The 20,413-nt window shown below is 46.3% G+C and overlaps 2 protein-coding genes across 2 annotated transcripts in view; one reads left to right on the top strand and one right to left on the bottom strand.

The window, feature by feature from the left end:
• KIAA1467 (KIAA1467 ortholog) overlaps window positions 1-11,343 on the top strand; it is a 17,492-nt gene extending 6,149 nt beyond the window's left edge. Inside the window, exons 5-13 of the mRNA XM_009322889.1 lie at window positions 544-674; window positions 1,367-1,514; window positions 1,863-2,004; window positions 2,668-2,811; window positions 6,273-6,354; window positions 6,586-6,738; window positions 7,351-7,468; window positions 8,625-8,851; window positions 9,281-11,343. Coding sequence (XP_009321164.1) covers window positions 544-674; window positions 1,367-1,514; window positions 1,863-2,004; window positions 2,668-2,811; window positions 6,273-6,354; window positions 6,586-6,738; window positions 7,351-7,468; window positions 8,625-8,851; window positions 9,281-9,286 — 1,151 coding nt within the window. The 3' untranslated portion in view covers window positions 9,287-11,343. The remainder of the gene's footprint in view (window positions 1-543; window positions 675-1,366; window positions 1,515-1,862; window positions 2,005-2,667; window positions 2,812-6,272; window positions 6,355-6,585; window positions 6,739-7,350; window positions 7,469-8,624; window positions 8,852-9,280) is intronic.
• Window positions 11,344-12,184: 841 nt separating this feature from the next.
• The window catches only part of GSG1 (germ cell associated 1), a 12,727-nt gene continuing 4,498 nt past the window's right edge, over window positions 12,185-20,413 (bottom strand). The window contains exons 2-6 of the mRNA XM_009322877.1: window positions 19,349-19,667; window positions 16,760-16,807; window positions 13,833-13,985; window positions 13,598-13,709; window positions 12,185-12,500 (exon numbers count right to left, since the gene is read on the bottom strand). Coding sequence (XP_009321152.1) covers window positions 12,185-12,500; window positions 13,598-13,709; window positions 13,833-13,985; window positions 16,760-16,807; window positions 19,349-19,667 — 948 coding nt within the window. The remainder of the gene's footprint in view (window positions 12,501-13,597; window positions 13,710-13,832; window positions 13,986-16,759; window positions 16,808-19,348; window positions 19,668-20,413) is intronic.

Below are 20,413 nucleotides of genomic sequence, written 5' to 3'. Positions count from 1 at the left end.
AACCATTTGACATCACGTCTGCTAACATGCTTTCACCCTGAGGTGGAGCGAGCATGCCACGCTGGAGTGGCTATTTGCTGCTGGGAATTTAACTGAGACACAGATTTGCACTTTGAATATCAGAGCTGCCCATCTGTTCCCTTCCCTGGCATCTACCTACAGGCTTTACTGCTGGCTGAGGAAAACAACTGCTGTCCTGCAGAGCAGCACTCTCATTTAGGTTCTCCTTCCAAGAGTGAACCTCAAATATTCTCTGCTATTTCAGGAATTGTATTGGGCTCAGGTCTTTCTAGAGAGATGCTAAGAAGGAAGCACAGCAGGACTTGAGGCATAACTCAAAGACAATCTGAAGAAATGCTGGGGGAGGAACTTTGCTTCCCACTGCAGCTTGCCCCAGTTTGTAGGCTTGTCTTTCCTCTTCTCAGAGAATGGGGGAAACAACCTCTCTTGCTCCCTCCTTCAAGAAGGTTTTGTGGAACCCTCTGGGGATGCCAGCTGGTTCCCCAAGTGCTGCAGGTCTCTTTCCTCCTGTTCTTCCCACAGGCAAGACCATCTGGACGCTGAACTCCATCCATCTTTCAAGTGGGATCCTGGCTGCACCGGCTGCAACTCTTCCGGATGTAGATGGAGATGGGATTAGGGATATCGTTGTTCTGGCTCTCAAAGAGACACAGGTACAGCATATCCCTGCTCAAGGTTTGAAAGGACCTTGACTATCTAGAGGAAGAACAGGCAGCCTGGTGTGGAAAGGCTGTAACAGCAGCTGCAAGAGCACCTAATTTTAATTCCCTTAGATTTCCCTGAAAAGCACCCTTTTTCTTTAATAGGTCAGAGCAGTGAGATCAAGCAATAATGACACTACCTGCATTTCTTGTCAGCTGGGAATGAACAGAAGGGTCATTATTTACCCCTGACTGAGACTTGAGAATTATCTGTTTCTGTTGAGTGAAGGCTTGGTTTGAAGTCAGTGTTTAGCAGCAGTGTAGGGAGCCACGCTGAGATAAATCTCTGGAGAAAGGAGCATTCAGCTTACCCAAAAGAAAGAAATACTTGTGTGATTAGTGCAGATGCAGATTTCCTCTATGCTTGTCCCTCCCCACAATTCTAGCATTAATGTTGTTAGAGGAATTCAGATTTTTGAAGTCCCTTCCATCTTCGATGCGTTTGCAGTCAAGAGAGAAGCATGAATGTAAGATGTCCAGGAAGCCAACCTGAGCAAAGAGGAAAAGACCACTAGCTACACCTTGCTGTGGCGGGAAAGAGCAATGGAGCTTCATGCTGTGGGGTCTGTGGGGTCTGGGGAAGATTCTGAGAGCACAAGTGCATGAAAGCACTGCTAAAAATCTCTACATCTCTCTCTTTGCAGCCTGATGTGTTTTTCATCTTGGTGTCAGGAAAGACTGGGACTGCTTTGGGTGGGCCTGTGAAGTACAGCACCAATGGAGAAGGGAAAGTGATTGGCCCCCAAGTCCACATCACCAGCCGGGGAGCCATCTACATCCTGTTTGGTTTTGGTAAGATGTACCTTGCCTCTCCAGCACTTCACCTTACTGAGAAAACATTCATTTTACCTAAAATGGCCCAGAGCATCCCTGGGATATTTCTGGCCTTCTGCTGTGAAAGCTAGGAGTAGAGGGCATGGGGACAAGTCTCACTGCCATGGTGGGGAAGAGTACAGGAGGACCAATACCTTCTAGCCTGGAATACCTTGGAGTTTCCCAAAGGCACATCATGCCAGGGAAGTTCCAGCTCTGGGCTTTTCTTTGCCTTCTACCACAACTGCAGTGGTCCCAAGGACTCTCCATGCTATGAGGGGGTTAACTTTTGCAGACAGGACTTTTCATCTTTACTCTTCCTGGCAGGTAATGTTCAAGCAGTTGCCCTGAGGGATATCTTTACCCAAGCCAGAAACCGGGACAGCTTTCCTGCAATGCTGCAGCAGGAGGAGCCAGAGTGGGAAAAGCGCAGATCTGTCAACCTGTCAGAGCTCATTGACATTTACAGGTAGGAGATGGACTTGTCCTCTTGCTTCTGCTGCAAGAGGAAGGGGACGGTAGGTACTAGTGCTCCTAGAGATGGTCCCTTCTACTTCAATACTGTCCTTCTTTTCATTGTCCAGTTGATAACAGTACTCTGGGGAACCCATTGTTTCCTTCCTGTCCTGTGGTTGTCCTAGCAAAAGTGCAGAATATGATAAAAGGGAGTCCTTTGCTTCTCTTGCTTCTTGTTCCTTTCTTCCACCCCCTATGCATACCTGGAGGAAAAACAAAAGGTGTTCCCAGCTAATGGAGTCCCTTTGGGAAGCCCAGTCTGTGTACAGCATTGTGGGCCTGGATTTCTCAGCTCCTTCTTCTTTACTGCCAAATTGTGGTCAAAGTCAGCCTGGATAGGAATAAAGGAAGGGAACAAATGTGAACCCCCAAACTCCATGCTTTTTGTAGTAACTCAAGATGTTCAGAAGACCCCACACCTGAATTTAGCCCACTTAACTGAGGATCCCCCAAAGGAAGCTAAGCTCCATCACTGGGGAAAAGATGGGAAAAGATGGGCTTCTCCAAGAATAGTTCAAATCTTAGGTAGGATGAATTGCCATGTGGACAGGCAGCTAGTGCTGAGATGTACAGATACAAGCCTCAGAATCTCCTCTCTGCTTTCTGTTTGTCGCAGTGGGGGTGTTGACTTCCTGCAGACGATGAAGACACCTGACACAAACTGCAGCAACCTGCTCATCACAACAAAAGAGGGCTTGATCCTACTGCAGGGACAGGACCTGGAGCCCCGCTGGACCCTGGAACTGCAGAACATCAGCAGGTTACATACTGGGAACATTTTTCTGTCCTATATCTTCCTCTACCATTTCCTGCCTTTCACTTGAAAGCACACGTGCTCCTTAGAAAGCAATTGAGAAGAATTCTCCAAGTCTGCAGAGAAATCTAAGAACTGGAGGTGTGCAGATGCATCGCCGAGCAAGTGAGGAGGGCAGGGGGAGCAAGGAACAGAAGGCTGGAAACCTGAGCTGTGTGCTTGTGAGTGATCACAAATAAGGGGCTTGATTCAGGTACCCAACGTTGATGTCATGGGAACGTCGTGGCATTGGAATTCAGGGGATTACTGGTGTGTGATTCAGCTCATCTGCTGTCCAGGGCTGCCACTTGCCAGCTCAGTGGAGAGGAGCAGTTGCATTAGTGATGTTAAGTATTTAAAGAAGGTGTCTGAGTATGGCCCACAGATCTTAATGTTCCTTGAAAGTTGAAAATGAGCACTCTGATGGCAGTCAGCACACTCTTTATACTAAATATAAACCTTAAAATAATACTGCTCATTCTCTAATTTAACACATGGAAATTAAGTAATTTGCTGGATCTCGTGGGTTGATAAGCAATTTCAGCTTGCCCAGTATTAAATATTTGCGAAGGGCAGTTGGGCACAGTTGAGGGTAATTATGTGGGAAACAAATTGCTTACTCTGCTATCTAGAGGAAAGAAAGCAGCTCTCAGCTCAGTGTTACCTGACTGTCAAGAGCATCTATAGGAAGAAGGCACTGGAACTTCATTAAGCAAAAAAAAAATGGTGTTCAACTAGGTTTGATACTCAGGTAATGTCCACATTCTTGAGGGCTGATGGGTGACGTAAGCAATGGCTTAGGAATGGCTTATGACTAGTTGATCGTGCTATGGGGAAAGGAGATGGACTAAAAGTGTTTTAGGCCCAGAGTCTGCAGACTTCTGGATGTGTCTGGGATCTAGTTTAAAGGATAAGCGTGTACTGACTAAGCAAAGCCAGTTCATAGATGCGGTAAAATCAGTTATACACAAGAAATTTCTAAATGGACCCACTAGTGAATTGGAAAATTTATGTGAGTTCAAATCAAGAAGGGTTGGAAACTGCTTTACCTGTTCCATTCACAGAATCACAGTATGGTTGAGGTTGGAAGGCAGCTCTGGAGATTGCCTAGTCCAACCTACCTGCTCAAGCAGGCTCAGCTAGAGCAAGTTGTTCAGTGCTGTGGGCTGTCAGGTTTTAAATATCTCCAAGGATGGAGACTCCGCAACCTCTCTGGGCAACTAGTATTCCAGGTGCTGCACTCCAGCCCTGTTTTTTCTGGTTGTGTGACCTCCCAAGGGACAGAGTACAACACGTGTACAGGAGCTGCCAGATAGGCATTGAAATATAGTGAAAGCAATTCTTGTTCAAAGCCACTGTGCTGAAGTCCTGGACTGCCTGTTTTCTCGGAGTTAAGAGAGATGAAATCTGGTAGACTGAATATATTGTGGACAAGCATTTATTTAAGAGGGTATTTTTTTTTTTTAGGACTTAAAGAAGTTCTGCTTAAGCAACACAGGCTGGGGGGCAAATTCAGCTCAGGGGTGTCACCACAGAGTCAAACAGACTGAAACCCAGTTCCTCATCAGACAAAGCTTACAGAGCCAGCTGAGAGCACCCCTTTTCCTGGGTAAACCTGCCCCAAGCACACCAGTCCAGCCAGGCAGACTGAGTCCAGCCCTTTGGGAACAGTCTCTGAGGAAAAACAACCTGGCTGCTGCAGATGTGCTGCATTTCCAGATAGCTTTTGACAAGATCCCTGGAAAACCATAAAGGAGAATGAGTAGTCATAAAACAAGGGTGAAGTTCAGAGACCATGAAATTGAGTAAGCAGTTGAAAATTGTGTTCTAAATGGATGTTTCAGATGAGAGAGGAGTAATAGCAGGTTGCTGTGGGGATTACTGTTGGGCAGGAATAATTATGAGCCTTCTGGTTCATTTGAGAAAGTGCCCAGGGGATTTTTCAGTTGATTGGTAGCATCTAGAATACGTCTGTCTGCATTCAGTTTGTGGGATCTGCCGCTAACTGTAACCCATAAGGGACATGAGAAGAGGCACCTTAGGAGAGGTTTTAAGTTTGTGCCCATAGGATAGAACTACTTACTACTTCCTTTTGATACTGGAGAGCTTTCAAGCTACAGGAGTGTCCCATGATACTGTCTTGAAAGCATTGGTTCTGGTTGCCAAAGGTGTCTGTAAAGTGAATGACATTGTTTGATGTAGTAAGTATAAATAGTCAAGCCACTGCTGTACTGTGGCATTGCTGTTCAGGAGCCATTCTGGTATGCACATTTTAAAGGGGAAGCTGGAAGAAATTGGAGAAAAGGGCTGGAAAAAATGCTTTAGCATGGAAGATTTAAGTCAGTGGATTTATATGATCAAAGAGAAGCCTGAGAAGTGAGTTCATAAGCGTGTGTAATAGGAGCTAACAGGCATTTTAATCTTGCCATAGCAAGAACAAGTGCCTTGGAGCAAAAGCTATTCATGTTCAAGAAAATGAAAGTGCAGGCATGTTTCTTTGGGTGAGATTAATCATTAGAACTGACTGTCACGAGAAGTGATGAATTCATCTCATCTTTATATTTCTGTAGCAAGCCTCATGGCTGGTAGATCTAGTCAAAGTCAGCCTAGTGATACTTGGTTAAGTGGGTGAAATACAGCAATCTGTCATAAACAAAAGGAGGGAGGACGTATTCTGATGATCCTGCCTTGCCATAAAATCTCTGATTTTGTGAATTTTGAGGAATCATTTGTGCTTATTTAGAAACTTGTGTCTAGGTGTGGTGAATTTAAGGAAGACAGAGATAAGACTCAGAAAGCCAAAGGCAAGCAAGATGATTAGAAAACAGTTATAATGAGAGATATTCAAGTAATAGTGTTATGTCACCCAGAAGGGAGAGGATGAGAGGGGACTTCATGTAAACTGCTGAAGGTTATAAAAGGGCTTGTAAAACTGCCAGCAGTAAGAAAACAAAGAATCATGGGCTGACATTAATGATGAGTATATTAAGAGCCATGTCACACAGCTAAGGACGCCTTGGAAGTCCACTTTAAGGTCAAATCTGCCAATGCATTTTGAACGGGCTGGGTAATTTTTTTAGGACCATAGCAAAACTGTACAGGTTCTCATACTAAGGAAAGAATAATACAGTCATGTCGCAGGGTGATAAACAGATGTCTACACAGATCAGCAAGGGATGCCCCCACACAGACAACTCTGAAGAATGGCTAACAAGCACCATGAGCTGCTTGATCATTTTTCATTTTTCTGATCCACCAACAAATGGTTCCTGACAGAACAGTTCTGAGTGGATGAAAGATCTTATTTAGCATGGCAAATCCTGCCTTTTTAAGAGGCAGAATGGAGGATGAAATCAACTGTGCTGCCTCCGTCCGAAATCCCTGTTTTTCTGCCATGGGGCTGAGTGTTTCTTTTTCCAAATTTGCAGCCAGCCTGTACCAGGTTACTTCGGTGCTGACCAAACGCTGGACTTCATGCTGCAAGCACAGACTGGAGGTGGGAACAAAAAGGTAAAACAAGTGAAAGCAAGGAGGGCAGTGGCAGCATAGGAGTGAGGGAATTTGGGTAGAAAGGGACAATCATTCCCTGCTCCTCGCTCTTCCCATTTCTGTGGCTGACACTCATCACTGTGTGGCCACAGGCATGAAAGGGAACAGCACAGGCCATACCACTGCAAGGGGTTGTCTCTGTATGCCCACACCTGGACACTCATTAATGCTAGATCTCTCCTCTGCCTTGAGGTGGTGGTCATAGATGGCAAATCCGGCCTCCCTGTTTGGAACCAGGAACTCCCGTGGCAGAAGCAACAACTTGATGCACTGTCAGTCATGACTTTGGACAAGAAGTCTGTTTTTCTCTTCTGGGCTGATGCACAGCCTGTGTTACGAAGTTTGGTGAGCAAGCATCCTTTCTTCACTTTGAGGTTGCTCTGTGAGGCACATGCAGTCTCTGTCTATTATTCCTAATGTAATTGAACTTTAAACCTGCATATAAGAAGGCTGTCAGGGACATCTTTTCCTCTTGCTTTGACACTCTGACCTCTCTGAGCCTGAACACAGGAGTTTTTGTGTGCAAATTCTTCACCAGAAAGCTTTATTGACAGAAAGTTTGCGTCCACAAGACCAAAACTTTCTGCGTGAATTTCATTTTTTTCTGCAACACTGAGATATTTTTACTGCAGATTTGTTCCCAGCCCCAAAGTGCTTCTTCTCTGCATGAAGACACACAAGTGAGCATGGAGACTCAAACTTCCAGACTGTAGCTTCACCCATCAAGCTGGCTTTGACAGAGCCAGATCTCAACCTGACCAAACAGAAGTTGTGGAGCAAATTCTGTTTTAGAAAAAAAACTTTGCAGGATTTCATCTCTGTAAAACCATAGAGTTTTTGATTCTCTGATCCATGTAAAGACAGTGCAGTGTCAGAAAACTTCTTTATTTCTTTGGCAAAGCTAGACTCCTCTTTGCTAGCCAGCTGTAATGTTTTGTCTGTCCTTCATTCCAACAGCAACCTGGTCCCAGACCTGAGCACCCAGGGCTGCACCACCTCTATCTCCTCCATCCTGTTTTTCCTACAGTCCTTTTGGACCTCACCAATGCAACAGACAAAGTCATTGCTTCAGCAGGTGAGTACAAATGGAGGAGAAACTACCTAGGCTAAAAGAAATATGGAGGGAGAGGTAACTGTGAGAAACAATGGGGTGTAGTTGCGCCTTTAAAGGTAGCACCAGAGGTCCACCACACATAGGCCAGCAATGGGAAATAAGATTCATCTTCCTCCTGAAGGAAGGTCCTGTCCAACCCCTACTTTGCAAATAAAAGACCCACCAAGTTTCTTGCACATGTTTAAGCAAGGAAGGGTCCGAGTTTGATTTCCTGCATGCTTTACACCAGAGAAGTTCCCTGGCTTCCCATGGAGCTATTTATGATTTAAGGCGATGCATGAAGAATCACTATGAAACTTCCGTCACCTCAGATACACTTCTGCCTTTGTTGGCCACCTTCTGCTCTCTGGGATAGCAGTTGTGCTGCTTCTTCCTCTTTCTTTTTGAAAGGGGGAATCTAAAATATTTAAACGTGTGTTTTCAGGGAAAAGTACATCTGGATTTAACATCTGTACAGGATTGTACAGTTGCTGTTGGATTTCCTTGCTCTTTCTAAAGGTGTTCAACCAACAGCCAGCCTGTTGAGCGTGGCAGGATGTGGGATATAAGATCCGTTCATCCAGTAGTGAGTCCAGTAGACCAGGAAGCATAGAAAAGCTGCTACATAGTGATACATCTAATTGGATTTGTATCAAAAAAACAGCTCAGTCAAGAACAAATAGACTATGATTTTTAGAGGACTTTGTTAGAAACTGGGATTTCTGAGGTCTGTACAGATCATTCTGCAGTGACTGGAGTGAACTGACTTGCCCGCGCTTTAGCAATTTCCCCTTCTATAGAGGTAAAACAATATCTGCTAGCAGGTGTGGGAAGGAAAGCTCTCTGAAAGTGAACTGCATTATTGAAATATGTGCATCACTTGTGTCAAGCTCAAAAACATCACCTTGAACCAAACCCTTCCATTTCTGATCTAAATTTCAGTTTATTTCCATGGAAAATTTTAAACTTAAAATCATTTTCCCTGATTAACTAAGGTACATGCAATTATAAAGTCAGACTGAATATACCCTCAGTCCAGTGGATGTTTTGACTGAGTAAAGACTGTAAGATTTCTTTCGGAAGAAACGTAGTTATTTACTCCTCACCAATATTTTCTCTCCCTTTTCTGATGGACCAGTTGGAATTAATGATCTCCAGAAGGATGCATTTCACATCACTGTGACAACAACTGCAACCTCTGAAAAACAGCCAGGATTTCTCTCTGTCAGCAAGCTGGGCCTGAAGTGGGCCATGATGAGTCAAGGTCGAATGGTGTGGCTAAAGGACACCACCACTCCCAAAATCAGCCGTGGAGAAGTGAGGCGATTTCTTGCCCGGCTGAAATTTGTTGACTTTCCTCAGAAGGTGAGATTGTGCAGGAATCCCTAATGAAATCCAGGCCTTTGAAAACATCTGATCTCTTCCCTACAGACAGAGTTAGGTGCTCTTTGGGATGCAAAGAGACTGGTGGAATGCAGAGAGACTGTCTACAGGATGACTGGCTGCCCCTTTGGGCATAAGCTGGCCAGGTTGTGAGGCCCAGCTGTACTTTGGCAGTTGGACAAGGAGGGGGATCTTAGAAAGAACCAGGGATGATGATCATAAGGGACTGGCAGACTCACAGAGGGAGCAGAGAGGTGGGACAGAGATCACTTGTTTTGACATGGGCAAACAAGGGTCCTCCATATAGTGGTGCCCAGGTTCAGTTGCTGACCTGTGAATTACCTCTTTTCTCTACCAGACTGGATGATAATAGGTTTTGGCTTTAGTTTTTGTTTGCCTTTCCTTCTTCAGCTCTAGCCTGGTGGTTCCTCAGATTTTGGTTGGACCTGTGGCCTGTATGGGGAATACAGGCAGCTGCTCTGTGGATCTTCAGGAAAACTGCTGTGTAGAGGGAATGGGGGCTAAAAGCACTTCCCCTTTCTTCAGCTCTCTGGGGAATGCTGCTGGAGGCAGGTTTGTCCTAGGCAGACCCGTCCTGTACCAGAGCAACCTTGTTCAGCGTCTCCCCCTCCATATGCCGTTCTTGCATGCTTCCTTCCAGGTAACATGGAAATGTGAATTTAGAATTTTTATATATATATATATATAAAAAAAGCCAAGTTTTTTTATATATATATATATGTATCAATTTATACAGTATATGTATATTTTTTGTATGTTTAATTTATGAACGACATTTAGGACACTCCTTTTTATGTCCAAACAGTATTCCCAGGCAGTCAAACAAGCTCTAGGCCTAGAGTGGGCCATGATGACTCAAGGCAAATGGTGTGGCTGAAGGATACCACCTGCTTTAGTCTTTGTATTTTTGGAGAGAAGCCTCTGTCTGGCTCCTGCAGGGCTAGTGTTGTCCACAAGCTTTCGTGTGCTCTCAGCCCTTTTCTCCATTCTGTCACCAAACTCACAAACAAACTAGCTCTCTGGCTGAATTACCTGTTCTAGAGAAAGATGGTCCCCGTAGCTTTTGCCAGTTCTTGCACTTGTATATTTCTTTTCCCAATCCAAGTTCAAGACAGGCTCATGTGGGTGATGTAGAAGTGAAAAGTTCACATCTTATTTCTATCTCCTCTTCATCCATCCCTAAGCTTTTTATGAACCCAAAGTGTCACTGTAACATCACACCGCAGTCCAATGGGCTGAGCCCCCCTTTGCAATGTACCACAGCCCTTTTAGGGTAGATTCGCAGCAGATCCCCACTGGCACTGTAAAGATCACACTAGATTCAGTCACAGCAAAACTGATTCTCACACCACTGCTTCAGGGTTTAGAGGCTCAGACAGAGGCAGAACTGGAAAGCTTTTCTGTGCATTTTACCCCTATTTTGAGCTCAACTTTACCATTCCCTTGCCAGCCCAGCCCTGTGTGCAGTTCCAGGAGGAACGGACTACCCCCAGGGCACGTTTGCTCTCAGTATGTTTAGTGCTTTGAACTATGCCTTTGAGTGTGCCATCAGTCTCCTGTGTTGTAGTTGCAGAGCATCTACATGACTTTTCTTGTAATAGAAATGACCATATATAAACCAACCACTTTGGTGCCCCAGCAGCTCCCCACAGTGCAGGGCAACAACATAGGAACTCTTTTCCCAGTATGCCTTTCTAGGTCTGACCTTTGACATTAGACAAAGACAGGCTAAGATGAGGATTGCAAAGGACTCTTCTGTCCTCCTGCTGGCATGTGCCCTTCCAGCCTCCCTGCACTTCCCTGTGAGTGGTGAGGTGATGGCAGGACTTTGACCCTCCCTTGACACCTCTTGACACCTCTTCTTGCTATATCACCCTCTCTCTTCTCCTTCCCTGCATCTCCATATAAAGTTTCCAGGATAGCCCTTCAGGATTAGCTGCAAGCCCCAAGGCTGGTCCTTGGGCCCTGCTCTCTTAATGTCAGAGCCTGTGAACAGTTTGTATATGTTTAATGGTATTTTTGTGTAAATAGCTTTGTATATATTAGCACAACTGTAGCAACGGCTCTAGGCCTGGCATTTTCCTCCAGACAGGGGTTAGTGTTTATAATATATAGTCAGTTAATACAGCTGCATAATAGGGACTGAAAGTGTGAGGACCAGTAACATAAGAGGATTAAACACTCCAGCGTTTAATCAGGCCCTTCCCTCCTTTCTAGCCACCACCTTGCTGGGAAAGGTGAAACGGCTGTTACCTGAAGTAGTTATTCTCCTGAGGTTTTTCCTGAGAGAACTGATATTCAAGTGCAGTGATGTTAGCTCCTCCATAATGTGAATTCACCCTGCCCGCACACACACACATCCCCACTGTGAATAAAGAGTCTGTCTGTATATTGTTGGGAAAATGTATTTGAACTGTGAACTGCAATGGAGCAAATAAATACTGTGTACAGCATAAGTGTGTCATGTGAACCAGTGTTTCACCTTTGAGAGATTATGAGTTTGCTTGATTTGGGGATTGTTTGTGATATTTTTACAATGGGGAAAAGGGGACAGATGAAGAGAAACAAAGAAAGAAGTGAAAGCCCAGCCAAGGATTCTTAAAGGTTGTGGAGAAGCACAGTAGAAAGACACAAACAGGAAAGTACCTCAGAATGGGAGATTTTGGGGGAAAAAGCAAGAAGGAAGCATGTGGGAGTCATTACAGATAGGAAAGAGGAGGAGAGAGATGTCTGAAAGCAACACCCCAATTCCTATTGCAGCAGCACTTTTAGTCTGGGGGCAAGGAAAAGAGGAGTTTGGGCCTGGAAATGAAGAATAAATAGGGTGTTCAGAGAGGATTACAGCCAATCAATATGAGCACTGATGCCCTTCACCATAGCACTGAACCAGGGGGGTTGCTGAAAGGTCAATGTGACACCACCTAAAGAGGCCTAGCACTGCAATTTGCCAGCTGGATGGTGCAGACTATGTACTCCCGGGTACAATACTGCTGGGATTAGGACATCTGCCTCAACTCTGTCTGAAAGTGGTTGGAGACAGCTGGCACCAACAACACGTCCTTCCAGTTTCACCCTTCCCAGCTGAGGACACCCGTCAAACTGTGACTGGGGAGGACCCACCCTGCTACTGTTGGCACTGCTGTTGCCCTGGCCCAGTGCCCACCCTCTTTTCTCACTCCCCGAATGGTAGAGGAAGGAAGAGCTCCCCAAGAACTTGCTAACAGTGGTGCTAGTGTTTGGTTCAGAGCTCTTGTGCCTCCCAAATCCCACTGCTCTGTCCCTGCGTGCTCATCCCTAACAGTGATCCTCCCCAATCGTCTGTCCCAAGACCTCATCCAGTTCCAGCTCTGGTTCCTGCTGTAGCACTTTCTGCTGGAGCTCAGAGTAGAAGTCAACTCCCTCAGAGACTGAATGGAAGGGCTTGTGTTGGGGCTCGTAGTAGCTGCTTATTCGCTGCTGTATGAAGCACTGGTGGTGCTGAGGCTGATCCTTGAAGCTCCCATTGTAGCCCTTGATGTGGTTCCTTTTGAACTCCAGCACTGTCTTGGTGTAGGTGTTGAGAGTGGTGACAGCAGAGGCCATGCAGCAGGTGAAGGAGGCCCAGGCCATGCTAGAGGAGAGACACAAGAATAGCACATGCTGTGAGAAGCCAAGTAGGGTAAGGAATTGAACTGCATGCACCGTGATGTGCCCTGATTTGGCAGGCAGAAGCTGATGGGCATGGACATGGACTAAAAAGACTAAGGTTCATAACATTACAGTTCTCAGGGGTTATCCCACCACAGGATCCTTCTTAGATTGGTGGGGTAGATACTGGTCATCCTTGCCACAGGGAAGGGAGGGATACAGGGGAAATAAAAAGGGCAGCAGGAAAGTCTGTAACTGGTCAGAGCAGGACAGCACAGCTTGGAAGCAAGTTCTGTATTGCAGGGCTGCTCAGTGTCTTCCTGGACACGAGGCATGTCTACTTGAGCATAACCAGATGGCCATGCTGACATTTGATGTCCACAGCAGGCACATGGCACTGGAGTGTTTAAGTCTTAAGAATCAATGTGGTCATCGTCAGTACAGCATTGCAAATTGAACCTGCACTTTCCATGGGCACTTGCAAGGCTTATCCAACTGTTTTTCAAGTAATTTATGGCATATCAGCTGCATCTGGCTTCTTTAGCTGTTAGAGAAAGGAACCCTGAGCCACCTACTTTTTGCAGCTGCTCTTCCTGGCTACAGCGTCCACATCTTTAAGCATGTGTCTAGGCTTGGTGCTGCAGGAATAGGCCCTTTGGACATTGGTTAGTGAAGATGCCAAACCAGCATGCAACTTATTTAAACTGCAGAAAAACAAGGCATGTTTGAGAGCATCATCACAGGTGTGACACTGGCCTCTGCACACAGGGAAGAGCTGCGACCAAACAGGGCAAACCAGCATGGGGCAAACCTGATTAGTCAGCAGGGTTGAAGGCACTTGTTTAGGTGTGACCCCGTTGTTTTGCCAGTCCTTGGTAGCTACTCATTTAAGTAACTCAGCAACTATTTGTTAAAGCAGGGGATGAGGCAAAGACAGGAGATTATCAGTAGGAGAACCATGGTACACCTGTCTTTGGAAACACAGAAGGTCAAGAAGGGAGGAGGTGGGTTTTAGCAAGGTGTAGCCTGGCTGAAACCCAAAAGGCTAGGGAGGTAAAGATGTCTTCAGAGCTCACGTACTAGAACGCCCAGCCGTAGTCCCATGAGTGCGGCCTCCAGTCCTCTGGTCCCAGATTAACCGTTGCCTGGAAGACTTGAGTGTACATCATGTGTGCCACCATCCCAAGGAGACCTGACGCAAGAAGACAAGAAAGCAAGGAATTTACAGCGGGAGCCAGAGCTGCATACTTCAGCCTTGTGTAGAAGAGGAAGCTATCCTGCTGCTGTGATTCCAAGCCTGCAGTAACACACTTACCTGACAGCACTGAGGAGACAGCAGCAAAGGCATTGAGCTTCAACCCACAGACAGGATTGCCAGTATGGAGCATTTCCACCATCAGGAGGATGAAGCTGATGAGCAACAAGCTGATGTACAGCATCTCTGATCCCAGCGACAGCCACAGGATTCCTGCCAGGAACCAGAGACTCCTCACATCAGTACAGGATGGCTTGTTCAAGGGAGAGTACTCCCTTGTCCCAACCCAATCCTGAAACGATGTTCTTTGGAAAGAAGGGAAAGAAGGAAAACAACGAGCACCCAACAGCAATCCCCCCAGCCTGTGAGCAAGGGCTCAAAGGATGCTGAAAGGGACAGAGTCCATCACAGAAGATGGCTTGGCTGGTCTGGCACTGCAAAAGCTGAGAGGAACTAAAACAGCTGTTTGTAAACAAGCCAGCATTAGTCATAAACAGCAAGGAAGAAGACATGGGGAAAAGGCAGGGGAAAAGCTGTTGAGCATAAGACCTACTGTTCACAGGGTGGCCATGATCACATCTGAGCTGGATGTTAGAATGGTCTTTCCCGTTAGTGTAGCGACCTTCACACTAGGTTTCTAATCACAACAGTGGAAGCAAACAACTTTTAACCTGGGACTCAACTGGTTAAGAAAAGAACTGTATGGTGCATTCACAGCGATGGCTAGAACCTGGCCTCTGGAATTCAGGAGGTCCCTTTTGCAGGCCTGTATTTCTCACTGAAACCTCAATTAAAATGAAACTACATTCCTTGGGGTGGATATCCAGCTAAGGCAATAGCATTCACCACTCACCTTACTGCTTGAACAGAGTATATGTACTTTCATATGGGATTATCAATGGGACTGTGATACCACAGTCCTCAGCTGAGCTTACTGTGCAGTAGGACTTGGGGGAGAATGAGAAAAGGCACTCTAATGCTGGGCTGTGGAAGAGCACAGGATTCACTGAGGAAGAAATGTTTATCTGACAAATGAAGCAGCACGGTGAACACTACTGTTAGCAATTATTAATGGCCGTAGAGGAGACATTCAACTGTGGAAAAGGAGTGTGAAGAAAACCCTCATTAACGTGGCACTGACTTGACACCTCAATGTCATTAGTGCCATAGAGTCACCCAGCTCTTTAGCAGGAAATGATGAGCTGCATTCCCTGCTTAAAGGAGCTGGCTTGCTTGCTGCGGCATCATCAGGGAGACTGTTTCATTAGAGGTCAGACTGCTGAAAAGTGTCCTAGAGGCTGCAGGCACCACACATGCACAGGGGTCTCTGCATCACTTTCCCTGTGAGTCCAGGCTCACCACACATGCTGTGTAATCTGGTCTTGTAATGCTGCCTATGTATTGTGGAGCTGCTCTGCATACACCCAGCTCAGCCAGCCCAACCTGCAACCAGCAGTCCTACCACCCTCCAGTGCTGGCCCAACTGTATAATGGCAGCTGCACTGGAGGCCAAGGTCATCTTAAGATGTTGCTATGTGCAGGAAGGGGTGAAAGCAGGTGATAGAGCTGTTAAGACCACAGTGTCTTCCAATTAATTTGTAGGAGCTCAATGTCTTACAGAACATGGCCTTTCTATCAATGTTGGGCTGCAATTAGACAAGGAGCAGTAGGAGGAGAGTGAGGGGGGACAGACAGAAAGATTTTAAAGACGTGTAATCTGGTTGCATAAGCATCCTTTCTTAGGAAAACAGTCTATAAGGAAGACATTGGAAGCAACAAAGCCAGAGGCCTGGGCAGGGAATGAAGCACAAGAAGGGAGAAAGCAGAAAAATGTGTTGCTACTCCCTGTGAAGTGAGCATTTTGCGGTAAATGCAAGAGTCATTTGGTAAATGCAGTTAAGTCATTAATTTTATGACAAAGTGGAGATCTGCATGACTTCAAAATGATCTTGTAACACCAGCATTATTTGAATTGTGTGAATACTGTTTCCCAAAAGAGTAAACAGGGGAGGTTTTTCTACCTTGCTGTTGTGCCGAGAGTGATCCAGGTTCATCTGCACAGAGATGCCACTGCATGCCACTCGCACCAGACCTCTCACGTGGGAATGCACATCGCTTTATAAAAGCAGGTCAGCAGTCTTTGCCAGTGTTTAAAAATAGGGGAAACAAGGCAGAAAAAGAAGAGGAGTTCCCTGGAAGTGCTCATCTCCATGCTGACTGTTGCAATTCCCCAGCATTTGTTCCAGCCCTTGCTCTCATGGCTTGAACGCTGACACAGGCTCTGCACCCCAGGCCTTTCCCTTCACATATGAACATCCTCTGAAATGACTTGCCTCCAGCCTCCATCTCAGGGATAGTTAGCAAGCCCACACCAATTGAAAAGCTTTCAGTAAGTAAAATCTCCATTGCATATGTACACATACATCCAGGTATACTGAAGTTATCCCCAGGATAATTTGAAACATGTGACAATGACAGGAGGGGTGAGCTCTCAAACCCAAATGAAATTTCATAATTGATGAGGCAAGGACTTCACCCCAAAAGTGTAACTTTTGGGATGTCCTGATCACTTACCACAAAGTGAGAGGTGATTCAGCTTCCAGAGTCATCACATTAGACCCCAAAACTGAAGCACTGAGTCAACATGTAGCGTATGTGGGAGGGACTGCCCTCAGGTGGCACCCATCCCCTTCCCGCTGACTACAGCAAGATGACAAGCTCAGGCTGGGCAACTTATTAAATGAGACAAATCCCACTTCATATGGGAGGGGGTCTGAGGTTTCCAGCACTGACCTCACAGATGGCAGTGGTTTAGGGAAACATCTGGCAGGAAATCTTTGCTCTTTTAGCAACCATGAGGCCAGGATTTCATGCCTGGCTCTTTGGGGACCTACCCTGCTGTCTTCACAGAGGCAAAATACTGCAGGTCCCCCATCGCAAGGAGGTGCACTGGGCAGCTACAGTGAAGTATGGGGATTTGCTCTTACCTCTCTCTGCTGGTGGTGAAAGCTCAATAAAGCTACGACATTTCTCTTCTGAAACACAAAAACAAAGGTATTAGTTTGCAAAACAATGCAGGGTACATAAGGGAAAAGAAAATCTCTCCCTCTCACTCTCTCTTCACTGCATAGTTCCAGTCATCCCTGAGTCTACCCATCAGATCTTCTCACCTCTGCTCTCTTTCTGACTGTCTTTCCAGACCTTCACTGGGGCAAGGTAGGGGAAGGCAATGTCTGCCTGGAAAACTAGAGGTGGCCTTTCCAGAAAAAAACTTCAGCAATTTGTAAATCTTACGAGCCTCTGGTGAATATAAAAATCTGTTGCTAATCATTCACAACATTACTGTTGGTCAGGCCTATTAAGGATGTAGCTTACAACAGACTGCAGACCCACCACTTCTGCTGAGGACATGAATTCCTACTCACCCCAGTCTCAGCAGAGCAGTTCTAGCACTGCTTCCCAAAGAAGAAAGCAAAAAAAAAGAATCTTCTCAAGTGAAATGCTGCATGACAGAGATGTGAGTCCCTCTTCTGTGGCAGAGAATCACACAGAAATATGGTCTTCTGTCCTCACATTTTAGGCATGCTATTTGGACAAATGGTATTCATATTTGCTTTGGCTTTTTATGTTGGCCAGATGTAAACTATTGTCTCAGCTGAGGGTCCATCATTATTATCTGTAAGTCTCTCCTACTGCATACTGCATTACTGCATTTGAGGGTCCTCTCCTCTACTTGGCACAGTATTTTCTCCCAGAAGCATCAGCCTGCCGCTTTTCATGTAAGAATCTCATTTGCTTAATTTCTATCCCCAGTTCTAATCTCTCCCAATCTCCGGTATTACTTCTGTCAACCACAGCTCTCAGGACGCTACCCAGTTTAGTGCCATCTGCAGTCCTCATTAACTTGCGGTTTGCTACTTCACCTAGAACTTTAATGAGGTTAGTCAGTAATGGCTCATCTAAACTGATCCTGACATTAGCCTGAATAATGAAATCCTTTCTCCAGCTCAACTCAAACTCCTTTTGCTCATAGCAACCCCTTTTTTTTGTTGTTGTTGTCTATGCACTTGCTTCAAAGACCCACAGCAGTGGGTGGGTTGTACTCGATTTACAGGAAGCAGGGGACTGAGACTGACTACGTGCTCTACCCTGTACTCTGCTGCGATCCACATGTAACATGCTCTCTGCGTTCCTTCAGGCATTGGGGTTATTCCAGGACTGCACAGTGGCCGGACAAGTCTTTCAGAGAAAGCTGTCAAGGGATGTAGTCCCATTCCCACAAGCACCATGGAAACACACCCCAACCCAAACCAGTCCCAAACAAACACATCTCCTTCCACAGCATGTTTGGAAATGCTCATAACAAAGCAGCCCTCTCATTAGGACATGAGAGTTTTAAGCACATTCCCTCCTGCTCCCACCCCCCTTCTGTCTGCTTTTATTCACCAGTTCTTTATTTTCAAACTCTGACAGCAACAGATAAGAAAATGAGAAATGCTATACTAGAACGGTGGCTTAGTTAAAGAAGGTGAGATGTTTGTGTATGGGGAGAGCTGAAGGAAGGGTGGCGGGCTCAGGGGAATGGGCCTGATGAAAGCGACTTCCATCACTGTATCTTTAGATACAAATCTCCCTGTTGGCCACCTTCCAGGTCAGTTCTGCTCCTTGACATGTGTGCCAGGCCGTAAAGAGCATCTGTGCACTGCGGAGCATCCACCTGTGCTGGCGTGGCACAGGTTTCAGCAGAAGGACTTCAGCAGGGCTGGGCAGGAGCAAGTCAAGGGTGAAGGGAGGCATCAAAGGGGTCTAGCGCAGGTTGCATGACCAGCCCTTGGCACTGCAGGGTTTACAGTGCCAGTCCCACATGGTAAAAAATCACAAATGAAACCTGTCACAAACCGGTTACAAAAACAACTGAAAAAATTACAATACTCCAGCTCTAATCCTCAGGTCAATTTGCCTCCTAGCTTTAGTTCCTCTGGGTTCAGATCCTCCAGGTTTTCTCTGTATCTATAACACAGTACTTCTCTTTCTCTATTTTGTTTTAAAGAAAAGCCCAGTCCCTGTTCAATTCACAAAACCTCTGATTTGGTGATTTAAGGAGAACACCAACTATTGCAGTCCTCACAGTGATAACTACAAATTGACAACACTGTATAAAATCACCCCACTTAGATTTCTGAGGGGTCATGCACAAATGTGCCCTGGAGAGCATGAAGTAAGCTGAGTGTAGGAATGGAGATATGGGGAAAGGGAAAGGAGTCTCACTCCAGTTCACGTCAGGATGAACGATGCAATCACAAAGTCGCTGCCACCACCATCACCTCTTGCACTTCACAGCCCCTATTCCAGACCGAAGGGCACACCAGAGACAACCATTCTCCCTTACTCCCCTCTGTAAACATCTCAATGAAGGGTAGAAATATAATGACCACAGCAGTGCACAGGGCCAATGCCATCTAGGAAAATGAAGAAGGCTTTTCTCCCAAGTGTTGTCAGCCTCCCGCCTTTCATTTCTAAACTCCTGTGGAGTAAATACAAAGGAAGAAGTTGTGGCTGCCTGGGCAAGACACTACCTGGCCCTTCCATGCTCTCTTCACAGGAAAGCCACATCCCCGTGTGGAAGTATCTGAAGGCAAAGCGGTCATCCCCAGTCTCCCAGCTGTAGTGCACCACATCCTGGGATGAAACATTGCTAGCACCTGCGTCAGATGGCATGGGGACACTGATGCACTTGGTGGCTTTGCTCTTCCCACACAGAGGCTTGGGCACTTTCTGGGTTCCGGTGCACCAGTAGCTGCCCAGCAAGGCAGTGGTGGAGAGGCTGAGAGCCAGCAGGTTCAGGATGACAGCCAGGAAAGCACGGCGCCATGGCAATCCCTTCAGCAGCTCCATCTACAACACACAAATGGGAGGGACTGTCACACCAGCCACGTGTCCCACCTAGCCTTATGAATCCCAGCTCCTCCCAGCGCACGCTTGTGGGGAGGGGATATGAGCACTCTGCCCTCCTCACAACATCCCAACAGCTCACCCAGCACGGAAGAACCATTTCCTGAAAGCGAGGGCAGTGGAACAATAGGTCAGCTTCAACCATTTCAAAGTACACTGAATATCTGTACTGGGAAAAAGAGGGTGACCCAGTAGACATAGCAGGGCTGAGTGCGTCGAGGTGTGTGAGCACGTGAGCAAAGTGAGAGGGACATCATATTCACTACATCTCAGAGATGGTAGGGAAGAACTGTTAACCAACTTCCCCAAATACCATGAGTTGCCTTTAGATGGGCCATGATGAATGCTCTGTCCAACTAAATGAGAATTCTTGCTGCCAAGTGTCCCAAAACACTTTTTCAAGCGGTTCATTTCTGTACCTAGGGAGGTAAGGCGTGTATTGATTTCACAGTGCGGAAAGGCAGGAAAATGTTCCTGGATCACTGAAGGTCACACATCAAAGCAGCGACCTGCTCAGGAGGGACACCCAGCTATCCAGACCTGGCAGCCCCAGAGCAGCACCCCCTACCTGAGCAAGTACTGCTCTGCACATCAGAAATTTGGTAGGGTGGTGGGATGACAGTGTCTCTGCTCTCACACAAAGTGCCAAAGGGTTTCTTTTTAAGAGCGAACATTGACACAAACACTCT

Source organism: Pygoscelis adeliae, unplaced genomic scaffold, assembly GCF_000699105.1.
Source record: "Pygoscelis adeliae isolate BGI_AS28 unplaced genomic scaffold, ASM69910v1 Scaffold60, whole genome shotgun sequence".
Lineage (NCBI taxonomy): Eukaryota > Metazoa > Chordata > Aves > Sphenisciformes > Spheniscidae > Pygoscelis > Pygoscelis adeliae.
Note: the sequence above shows the minus strand (reverse complement) of the source record. Positions and strands in the feature narration are given on the sequence as shown.